This window comes from Portunus trituberculatus, chromosome 7 (assembly GCF_017591435.1).
Source record: "Portunus trituberculatus isolate SZX2019 chromosome 7, ASM1759143v1, whole genome shotgun sequence".
NCBI classification, from domain to species: domain Eukaryota; kingdom Metazoa; phylum Arthropoda; class Malacostraca; order Decapoda; family Portunidae; genus Portunus; species Portunus trituberculatus.
Window position 1 is genome coordinate 533,264 of NC_059261.1, and position 13,009 is coordinate 546,272.

At 40.7% G+C, this 13,009-nt stretch overlaps 1 protein-coding gene across 1 annotated transcript; it reads left to right on the forward strand.

Moving 5' to 3' along the window:
- The first annotated feature begins 11,064 nt into the window (after nucleotides 1–11,064).
- On the forward strand, nucleotides 11,065–11,988 carry LOC123519234 (Y-box-binding protein 2-like). Its single transcript, XM_045280361.1, has one exon. The coding sequence runs from the start codon at nucleotides 11,065–11,067 to the stop codon at nucleotides 11,986–11,988; it is 924 nt and encodes a 307-aa protein (XP_045136296.1).
- The last annotated feature ends 1,021 nt before the right edge of the window (nucleotides 11,989–13,009 follow it).

Below are 13,009 nucleotides of genomic sequence, written 5' to 3' on the forward strand. Positions count from 1 at the left end.
GGCTACTGTTCTTCTCCTAAACCTATTAATAGTGGTGTTCCTCAGGGTTCTGTCCTGTCACCCACTCTCTTTCTATTATTCATTAATGACCTTCTTAACCAAACTTCTTGCCCTATCCACTCCTACGCTGATGATACCACCCTACATCTTTCCACGTTCTTTCAGAGACGTCCAACCCTTCAGGAAATTAACAGATCACGCGGGGACGCCACGGAACGCCTGACTTCCGATCTTTCTAAAATTTCCGATTGGGGCAGAGAAAATCTAGTAGTTTTCAATGCCTCAAAAACTCAATTCCTCCATCTATCAACTCGACACAACCTTCCAGACAACTATCCCCTCTCCTTCAATGACACTGAACTGTCTCCCTCTTCCACAATGAATATCCTCGGTCTGTCCTTTGCTCATAATCTTAACTGGAAACTTCACATCTCATCTCTTGCTAAAACAGCTTCTATGAAATTAGGTGTTCTGAGGCGTCTCCGCCAGTTTTTCTCGCCCCTCGAACTGCTTACTCTGTATAAGGGCCTTATCCGTCCCTGTATGGAGTACTCTTCGCATGTTTGGGGGGGTTCCAGTCACACAGCTTTGTTTGATAGGGTAGTGTGGCGGCAACGCGTGGGAGAGACGCGGCATTGTCTCGTCCTGTTTGTTTGTTGGTGGCCGTGGTCACCAGTGGGGTTTGGTGGGCGGCTGTGTGCCCCCACCATCTTTTGTATAGTTTCAGTAGTATACTGTATTGTAGTGGTAGTAGCCACGCACACCATTGAAGGCTGAGAGGCTTCATGTCGGCCAGTGGTGCGTAGTTGTCGTCCGCCAGACTTGTCTGCGACGAGTATTTGGACTCTGTATAGCTGGTGTCACCCGTAGGTGGTGTCTGGGCTTGTGTGTACATCACCGGATGTGCTGTACACATCATATATTGCAGTAGTAGTAGGCCAGGGATGTCAGTCTGACAGGTGTTAGTAAGCACTTGTTGTAGTAGGATAGTATAGTAATATACCGCGCGCGTTGTTCCAGTCTGTGAGTTATCACAGTCTGTGGACAAGGCATGTGGAGAGGCATTAATACTTCATAGAGAAGTGGGTGGAATTGTCCTTGTGGGCGGTTTCTCTAGGGGGTATTAAGGCCTCGCCCTGTTACACATAACATCTACCATTTATAAATTCTACTTGGTTGGGTACAGGAGGAAAAGGAGTTCCTGAGGAGATTCCCTTACAGTGGGGGAAATTATACATTGTTGGCGACCTTGAAAGAACCTGAGGGTTACGGCGGCTGTGAGTTATAGTAGTGGGGACTCTGTGGAGTGTTTTATAATCCCCACTGTACTGACCGTAACAAAGTTGGCGATTTTGCCAGAATAACAGTCTAGTGAGCTGTAGCAGTTAACCGCAGCCGTGTGGCGTACGTAAACCATAACAGTGGCGACCTCGCAGGATAAACCAAGTGCCTTTATAGTGTGTAGTGTATTGTGTGGGGTATTATTACTTATATTATTTTATTGTTTGTGAGAACGAGTCCTTGTGAGCACCATGGAGAGTTACTGGTCTTTTTACCACACCAGTGGAGGGTGAGGATGCAAGTGTGAGCCGGCGAGACTCACCACGTGGGTATGATGAGTCGGTGGCCGCGCGTGGGGTCAGTGAGGACGCATTTACTACGTGTCATGATAACGCACGTGGCGGTCCCAGTGAAGGTGATGTGGGATATATTAGCCCTGGCAGAAGTATCGGAAGCAGGGAAGGCTCCCGACGATCTAGTCCAGCAAGCAGTATTGCTGATAGTGTCCAGTCAGCTGCCAGACTGGAGGAACTGCGATTGAAGCTGGAAATGAGGAAAATGGAGATAGAAGCAGAAGAGAGGCGAGAGTTGAAGAGATTAGCTGCGGAAGAGAGACGAGAGTCAAACAGACTAGCAGCAGAGCAAGAGGCTAGAGAGGCGGAAGAAAGACGAGAACTTCAGAGACTAGCAGCAGAGAAGGAGGCTAGAGAGATGGAGATGATGAGATTGGAGATGGAGAGAGAAAGGGCAGATAAAGATAGAGAGTTGGAGTGGGAGAGAACTCGCCATGCAGTAAGTACGCCTGGAGTTGTTGGTAGTGTAGGAGGAGGAGGAGAACAGAGTGTTGAGCGTACTTTAGTTCAAAGTCTCCAGCTAGTCCCCGAATTTGATGAGGCTAAGGTGGCTGAATGGTTTGTTCGCTTCGAGAGGAAAGCCAAGGAGTTTGCTTGGTCTCGAGAGAGATGGGTAGGCTTGGTCGCGAATAAACTCAAGGGAAAAGCCTTGGAAGTTTATGATAAAATGTCAGCTGATGATCTGGATGATTATGAGGAGTTTAAGGCTGACATTTTGCGGGCATATGAGCTGCGACCAGAAGCCTATCGCTTGCAATTCAGAGGAAAGAGGAAGCGAGCAAGTGACTCCTACCTCGAGTGTGCTCGTTCACTGGAGCAAGTGTTTGAGAGGTGGATTGCAAGCGAGGGTGTTGACTCTCTCGAGGCTTTGAAGGAGTTAGTAGTTATGGAGCAGTTCATTGATATTGCTGATAAGGAGCTGGTACCTCTGTTGAGGGAGAAGAGGTTTAGGACTTTGAAGGAGGCTGCTACATGGGCTGATGATTATGTGTTGGCCCACCGTCCTGTGCAGCAGCCTGGGAGTTGGAGTCGTAAGGAAGGTGGTCCTAAGGGAGGCCCAGGGAGTGGTGGCAGTTCTTCCTCGGGCTCTCCAGGCCACTTTAGGCGATATACTGGATTCGGCAGTAAGATGGGTTTGGGAAAGCCCCAGGCCCCACCCTCCTTCTTCTGCGAAGGATGGGACGGCGGGAAGGCGGCCCCTAGAACGCCCAAGTATGATTACCAGCCTACGTGCTATCACTGCCGAGGAAAGGGCATTTTAAGTTCAATTGCCCAAAATTAGTAACAGCTGAAACTCCAAAGTCCTCGCAGAAACCAGTTGCCTTGTTGGTGTGGCCAGATAAAGTTTGTGGTGATGAGTTGACTGCTCCTTCAGGCTTTAGAAGTGAGAAGGCACGGCGTGTGCCTGAGTTGTGTTTGGAGGAGGAGAGCAGGTTGGCCCACCTGTCCCTCCCCTGTTGCCTCGCCCGCTGTTGTTAAGGATAGTGAGCTTGACTGGTGCCGTCCTTTCCTGTGTGGAGGCACTGTTGAGATTGATGGCACAAAGTATCCCATCACTGTACTGCGTGATACGGGAGCACAGCAGTCAGTGTGCCGAAATGTCACTGGGAAGAAGGTGACATCTAGCAAGGCAGTGTTGTGTCGTGGACTTAACACTGTGGAGGAGTTCGTGACGGCTGAGGTGACGCTGTCATGTCCTCTTGTCACTGCTACGGCTCAGGTAGCAGTGGCAGACGAACTGCCAGTCGCAGGAGTGGACTTCCTGCTTGGGAATGATTTGGCTGGTGGTCGTGTATGGATCCCAACCTCTGATGAGGATGAGGTTGCTGAAGAGTCTGGGCCAGTGGTGCAAGACTCTGTAAATGTTGTTACCGCTCTCAGGCCCGCCGGGCTGAGAGAGAGCCTGTTACTACCCAGGAGGTTGCTAGCAGCCAGGTGGGATTGACTCCAGATGGGAGTAGCAGTGCTGATGTGGTGGAGCCAGTGTTGGGCTCACCATTGAGTTCTGGTGTAGAGGCTGACGGTGACGGCGTAGAGTCACTTGTTAATGCACCGGACTCGGCTTTGGGAGTTGTTGCTGAGAGTGAGGACGGAGTGTTGGGTGTAGCTGAGTTGTTTGATGGTTATCCTCACTCTGCAGAGCACTCCGGAGGAGCACTCGTGCTGAGTTGCTTCCTGGTGTGGAGGCTGAGGGCTCTGATGTTCAGCACAGGCCCCAGCATGATAAGTCAGGCAGTTTGTTGGAAGTTGGCGCCCAGGGTGGGGAGACTTCCAGTTCTGCGGGGGAGTTGGAAGTTTCTCCCCCTGTGGAGCATCGTGGAGGCAGGGAGCGAGCTGTTCCCTTGCCTGGTGACTGCCTGGCTGGTGGTGATGATCCTTCTGAGGACTCACCGGATCACATGGCAGGAGCGGAGCAGCCTGGGCCAGCTCTCCGTCCTCGATGCCGTGTGGGACGTAGGGTTGCAGCGTTGCCTCAACCCCATGACCCTATAGTCCCCCTTTCTCTTACCCAGCTAGAGCCTGCAGAGCTCATTCGTAGGCAGCAGGAGGACCCGGCGTTGGCCTCCTTCTTTGCTCGAGTGGGTGAGGGAAGTGAGGAGTTGGAGGGCAGGGAGGAGTTTGTCTTGCATCAAGGGGTGTTGTGTCGTAGATGGCAGGAGAGTGACGGTGGTGAACTACTGCAAGTAGTTGTGCCGCAGAAGCTGCGTGAGGCACTTGTGCTGTTGGCACATGAGGGGCCCATGGCTGGACACCTGGGCATCCGAAAGACCGTCGCTCGCCTGCGTCGCAATTTTGGTGGCCCAGCATGTCTGGAGAAGTAGCCACGATTCTTAAGTGCTGCCACACTTGTCAAGTGGTGGGCAAGCCTAATCAGACACCCCCTGTGGCGCCACTCCACCCTATCCCTGCTGTTGATCCTCCCTTCACGAGGGTTTTGATTGATATAGTAGGTCCTCTGCCTACTACCAGGGCTGGTCACAAGTATTTGTTGACCATAATGGATGTTACCACGCGGTACCCTGAAGCAATTCCCTGAGAAGCACTCACTCTAAGGTGGTGCTGAAGGCTTTGTTAACCTTCTTTACACACTTTGGATTGCCAGCAGAGCTGCAGTCCGATCAGGGGACCAACTTTACTTCAAAGTTGTTTAAGGATACGATGACTGCGTGGGGGATCAAGCATATTGTGTCCAGTGCTTATCATCCGCAGTCTCAGGGAGCCCTGGAGAGACATCATCAAACTCTCAAGACCATGCTCAAGAGTTTCTGCATGGAGAGAGATAAGGATTGGGACGAGGGTGTCCCTTTGTCTTATTTGCGGTGAGAGAAGCGCCCACTGAGTCCTTGGGTTTCTCACCCAATCAGCTAGTGTTTGGACACCGAGTGCGTGGACCGCTCGACGTTGTTCGGGAGGCTTGGTGTCAGCCGTCGCCTGAGCGCCCTGTCTCACTGCTTAAGAGCCTCATGAGCAGTCGAGAGATTAGCCAAGGCATTAGAGGTGGCGCAGGCCCACCTGTGTAAGGCCCAGCAGAGTATGAAGGGGTATTATGACCGAAGGGCCGAGTATCGGAGTTTTGCCCTGGAGATGAAGTGCTCGTGCTGTTACCACTTCAGGGCCAGCCGCTTGCTGCCCGCTATAGTGGCCCCTATGTTATAGAGAAGAAGGTAGGTGACCTCGACTACCTGGTGGTCACTCCTGACCGGCGCAAGAGGGCTCAGCTGTGTCACGTTAACATGCTGAAGCCCTATTTTCGTTCTACTAGCCAGAAGGGCTCTTTTAGTTCTGCCGTGCAAGAGGCATCTTCAGTTTTATTTTTCTGCCGGGAGGGAGAGGCTCCAGAAGTTATTGGGCCTGAACCTGTTGTTCCTACAGGGCAGTGGGAACGGAATAGCCTCCATATCTTGAAAGAGAAGGTTGAACATTTAGGGGATCAGCAAGATGAGTTGCTTCGGCGGCTGAGAAAGTACTCTTCAGTGTTTAGCAGTGTCCCGGGCAGGACACAGTTGATAGCACATGACATTGATGTTGGGGACGAAAAGCCTGTCAAATGGCCCCCATACCGAGTGAGCCCAGGAGTACAATGTCATAGTAAGATATATAAGAGGAGCAGACAACGTTGTGGCCGATTGTATGTCTCAGGGCCCATTCCCTTTAATCAGTTCCATGCCTTTTTAAAAAATTTTGTAAATGTTTTGTTTCCAAAATTTTTTCTTTTAAGGGAGGGCGTGTGATGGGCACCGTCTTAATCCCTTTAATTTATTATTTATTATATGTAGCCTATGGCCACCCATCGCGGGCCCCTCGGGCTGTTCTGTTGAGCAGACAACCCGCCTCCTCTCCACCATTTTGTTGCGAGCGAGGACTCAGTACCAGTAGCCTTCAGCGGAGATAGACACGCACTCTCGTCGGTCTGGCACAGTGTAGAGACACGTGTTGCTGGGCTTCTTGTTACTCGCTAGTCATTGGTCTGGGAGTTGTGCCCTCCTGTTGAGTAGCTGGCTTGCTACTGGGTAGACCGTGGCTGTGTAGGACAACGGGCTTGTTGTCCTGAGGAAAGTGTAGCCGGTTGGCTGCATTTCTGTTGTGCGTTCGTCCACTCGGGTGTGGCGACGCGGAGGGACGCGTTATTGTCTCGTCCTGTTTGTTTGTTGGTGGCTGTGGTCACCAGTGGGTTTGGTGGGCGGCTGTGTGCCCCACCATCTTTTGTATAGTTTCAGTAGTATACTGTATTGTAGTGGTAGTAGCCACGCACACCATTGAAGGCTGAGAGGCTTCATGTCGGCCAGTGGTGCGTAGTTGTCGTCCGCCAGACTTGTCTGCGACAAGTGGGTGTCACCTGTAGATGGTGTCTGGGCTTGTGTGTACATCACCGGATGTGCTGTACACATCATATATTGCAGTAGTAGTAGGCCAGGGATGTCAGTCTAACAGGTGTTAGTAAGCACTTGTTGTAGTAGGATAGTATAGTAATATATACTGCGTGTGTTGTCCCAGTCTGTGATTTATCACAGTCTGTGGGCAAGGCGTGTGGAGAGGCATTAATACTTCATAAAGAAGTGGGTGGAATTATCCTTGTGGGTGGTTTCTCTAGGGGGGTATTAAGGCCTCGCCATGTTACACATAACTTCTATCATTTATAAATTCAACTTGGTTGGGTACAGGAGGAGAAGGAGTTGCTGAGGAGATTCCATTACAGTGGGGGAAATTATACACTGTTGGCGACCTTGAAAGAACCTGAGGGTTACGGCGGCTGTGAGTTATAGTAGTGGGGACTCTGTGGAGTGTTTTATAATCCCCACTGTACTGATCGTAACAAAGTTGGCGATTTTGCCAGAATAACAGTCTAGTGAGCTGTAGCAGCTAACCGCAGCCGTGTGGCGTACGTAAACCGTAACAATATATATATATATATATATATATATATATATATATATATATATATATATATATATATATATATATATATATATATATATATATATATATATATATATATATATATATATATATATATATATATATATATATATATATATATATATATATATATATATATATATATATATATATATATATATATATATATATATATATATATATATATATATATATATATATATATATATATATATATATATATATATATATATATATATATATATATATATATATATATATATATATATATATATGTATATATATATATATATATATATATATATATATATATATATATATATATATATATATATATATATATATATATATATATATATATATATATATATATATATATATATATATATATATATATATATATATATATATATATATATATATATATATATATATATATATATATATATATATATATATATATATATATATATATATATATATATATATATATATATATATATATATATATATATATATATATATATATATATATATATATATATATATATATATATATATATATATATATATATATATATATATATATATATATATATATATATATATATATATATATATATATATATATATATATATATATATATATATATATATATATATATATATATATATATATATATATATATATATATATATATATATATATATATATATATATATATATATATATATATATATATATATATATATATATATATATATATATATATATATATATATATATATATATATATATATATATATATATATATATATATATATATATATATATATATATATATATATATATATATATATATATATATATATATATATATATATATATATATATATATATATATATATATATATATATATATATATATATATATATATATATATATATATATATATATATATATATATATATATATATATATATATATATATATATATATATATATATATATATATATATATATATATATATATATATATATATATATATATATATATATATATATATATATATATATATATATATATATATATATATATATATATATATATATATATATATATATATATATATATATATATATATATATATATATATATATATATATATATATATATATATATATATATATATATATATATATATATATATATATATATATATATATATATATATATATATATATATATATATATATATATATATATATATATATATATATATATATATATATATATATATATATATATATATATATATATATATATATATATATATATATATATATATATATATATATATATATATATATATATATATATATATATATATATATATATATATATATATATATATATATATATATATATATATATATATATATATATATATATATATATATATATATATATATATATATATATATATATATATATATATATATATATATATATATATATATATATATATATATATATATATATATATATATATATATATATATATATATATATATATATATATATATATATATATATATATATATATATATATATATATATATATATATATATATATATATATATATATATATATATATATATATATATATATATATATATATATATATATATATATATATATATATATATATATATATATATATATATATATATATATATATATATATATATATATATATATATATATATATATATATATATATATATATATATATATATATATATATATATATATATATATATATATATATATATATATATATATATATATATATATATATATATATATATATATATATATATATATATATATATATATATATATATATATATATATATATATATATATATATATATATATATATATATATATATATATATATATATATATATATATATATATATATATATATATATATATATATATATATATATATATATATATATATATATATATATATATATATATATATATATATATATATATATATATATATATATATATATATATATATATATATTTATATAGTACACTTCAGTCGTCACTCACTGCCTGAGACTGCCTCTATTCAGCTTTGCCAGACGTGCGATGATTATCGCAAAATACGTTAATATGGCCTGCCGTGCGACAGGAGATAGCATGCAAGCGATAAGATAATTCAACAATTTTCGTAAAATAAGTGTGATGTTTGTTGTTGTTGTAGTATTGCAATTTAACTATATGTATCCATGTTGACAACATTTTGTGAAAGGGTAATAGGTTTTGTGTGGTATGTTAAATTGGGCAACAAGCTGAAAAGTTGAGAAACCAGTGCCCAACAGAAAGACCTCAGAGCTTATTCTGACCGATCATCGTGTACGGCTGAGATCACACACCACTCACCGGGACAGCGAGGCCTTACCCCCTCGAGTTACATCCCGTACCTACTTGCTGCAAGGTGTACAGACACTACACATTAAGAGACTTTCCTATTTGCCTTTTCGCTTCCGGGATTCGAACCCGGACCCTCTTGATTGTGAGCACGCACGCATGGTTCCACTGCACCACGGTGGCTATCTAATTGTAGTTTTACAGGGCCTGACCTTTACGCTCATGTGGCCTCATCTCCATATCTGCACTTATTCAATTTTTCTTTAAAACTATGCTCACTCGTTGCTGACACCACTTCTTCACTCAAACTATTCCAAGTCTCAACACATCTTTACGGGAAACTATATTTTTTAGCATCTCTCAGACATTTTCCCTTCCTCAGTTTTTTACTATGCGATCTTGTGCTTCGAATGTCATATTCTTCTCTCAGGATCAGTTTCTCATTATCCACGTGGTCCATGCCGTTAATCAATTTATAAACTTGTATCAGATCCCCTCTCTTCCTTCTCTGTTCCAGGGTTGGTAGATCCATACATAGTCTTTAGTCTCTCCTCATATGTCATCCCTTCAAATTCTGGAACCATTCCTGTAGCCATTTTTTGTAGCCTATTCAACTTTCTTATATGTTTCTTTTTGTGAGGGGTCCACACAACTGCATGTTCCAACCTGGGTCTTATTATAGTACCTATCAATTTCTTCATAATTTCTTTGTCCATGTAGTGAAATGCTAATCCAATATTCCTTAGCAAATTATGTCTCTCTGAAAATTCTATCAGTATGGCTCACCGGTTGATTGTTTTCTTCCATCGTCACTCCCAAGTCCTTTTCCTTTTTATACTTTCTCCAGTTCTACTCCATCTCTCATCTTAAAGATTCCCCCTGGCCGTCTTTCACTCTTTCCCATTTCCATGACATGGTTTTTGTCCACATTGAATTCCATCTCCCACTTTTTACTCCATTTCCAGATCTTATTTTGGTCTTCCTGCAGTATTTCACAATCCTCTTTTTGCTTTATAACTGCACAATTTCGCATCGTCCGCAAACAGATTATGTAGCTGTTCACTCCCTCTGGCATGTCGTTTATATATATATGAGAAAAAGTATTGGCGCCAATACTGACCCCTGTGGCCCTCCGCTTTCTACTGCTCTCCACTTGGACTTCATATTTTTAACTGCTGTCCTTTTTTCTCTCCCCATCAAATAATTTTCCATCCATCTCAATGTGCTTCTTTTTAAGCCACCCTTTTCCTCTAACTGCCACAGTAATATGGCATGTGGCACTTTATCAAACGCCTTTTTTAAATCCAAATAAATACAGTCAACCCATCCCCCCCCCCTCTCTCGTATTCTATCAACTATTCTAGAGTAGAAACTCAGTAAATTTGTTACACACGACCGACCTTTTCTAAAACTAAATTCGCTATTTGATAGTAATTTGTTGTCTTCAAGGAACTCGATCCATTGTTTCTTTATTACTCTTTCACACATCTTGCATATTACACTAGTTAGTGATACCGGCATGTAATTTAAAGGTTCTTCCTTCCTTCCGCTCTCGAGATGGCAGGCCAGCAGCACCAAGGCAAAGTCAAGTGGTTCAACTACAAGCGTGGTTATGGCTTTATCAGGGACCACAGTACAAAGACAGACGTCTTTGCACACTTCTCCGGCCTCAAGCGGTCCCTACAAAAACGTCTCCTCCGTGAAGGAGACAAGGTAGTCTTCACCGTCCACGGGGGAGACAAAGGACCGGAGGCCCGAGACACCGTGAAGACCAGCAGTGCTTCACACCCGAAGCCACCCCTCAGGACGTGGGATGTGGAAGCCAAGATATCGGCTTGCATCGGCGCCGCAAAAGTCCTTGCCGGCACCAACACCCGTCGTCTTCAAGTTCTCATTCCTCTCCTGCTGACGCACAATGGCCTACCCACTATAAGGATTCCACCACAAGCCTTCGGAACCTTATACCCAAACACAGCAAAACCACCGAGGGTCCACCAGCCGTCTCGCCAAGACAAAGTCCAACCTCGCCGCGAAGACCCACAGGAAGAGGTTGAGACTGTCGAGGAAGACGAGGAAGGAGAGGACGAGCTTGTCGATGTGGAAGGGAGCGACTCCGGCCAACCACTTCTGCCCATCGAGCCTCCACCAGCAGAAGAAGTTGCAGGCTGGAAAACACCAAAGAGGAATAATAAGAACAAGAACTCCACCTCAACAACACCTGCAGCCGAAGCTGTGCCAACTCCCCAGCCAAGCCCACAGAGTGAGACGACCGATCAAGAACAAACGGAGGAACCGCACACACTCCATTACCTCCTGAGAAAGAAGAATCCAGGCACCAAAGACACACCACCAAACAAAATAACCTTCTCGGACATTATACAGAAGGGATATGTTAAAAAGAACCACATAGACTCAAAGAAGCAGACATCCACCCAGAAGACAGTCCGCCAACTCGCCCGCCATGGAGGACTCGCAACATAGACACCCACTCCACTCCGGACACCAACATCGACACTGCAGCCCTTCCTGATAAGACCATGCCGCCCCCGCAAGCAACGCACCACCTCTACTGAAGACGTCCAGCTCACCAGCTCACCACGACACATCATGTTGCGCCTGGGTCAAGCCCCAGCGACTTTACTCTCCTACTAAAGCTCCCTTCTTATCACCCACCTATTCTTCCCCTATCCCCACTTCCCCCCTCCCCCTTTTCTATCTCTCTGCATCTGCATCTGCCGCTCTTATATTTGAGAACCACCTCAGCTCTTTTCCATTCTACTAGTACTGTTCCATTTTCTATTCAGCATTTTATGATGTTGTACATAGGACTTGCTAGTTTTTCCCTACATTCTTTTAATATTCTGCCTGAGACTTCATCCGTTCCCATTGCCTTCTCTTCATCTAATTCCGTCATTAACTCTCTTATTTCAAGCTTGGTTACTTTAATCTCCTTTATATAGACGGTCTATCTATTCCCCTGTGGTCTATCAAATTTGGATCCCTTAGTATAGACCTCCTGAAATTTATTGTTTAACAGTTCTGGCATACTTTTTGGGTCTTCCACCATCCCGTTCTCTCCTTTTAACCTTTCTATTGTTTCTTTTTGCCTTATTTTTCCATTTATGAATCTGTAGAACAATTTCGGTTGCTCCTTACATTTTTCGACAATGTCCTTTTCATAGTTCCTTTCTTCTTCCTTCCTTACCTTAGCATATTCATTTCTCGCTGCCTTGAAGTTTTCTTTATTTTCTGGATTTCTATTTCTCCTCCACCTTTTCCATGCTCCATCTCTTTTCTCCTTTGCCCTAGCACACCTTGCATTAAACCAATCTTTCTTTCCTTCTTCTTTAGGTCTATATTTCGGGACATATTCCTTGACTCCTGTTTTGTATATTTCCAAAAATAAGTTATATTTCTCTTGCACCCTCTCTGAGTTTTCCATCTCCTCCCAGTTAACGTTTTTGAAATAGTTCTTGAGATTCTCAATATCAGCCTTTCTGTA

What these genes read in the sequence shown, in the direction of transcription:
- LOC123519234 (XM_045280361.1), top strand. Translation starts at nt 11,065, where the DNA reads ATGGCAGGCCAGCAGCACCAAGGCAAAGTCAAGTGGTTCAACTACAAG.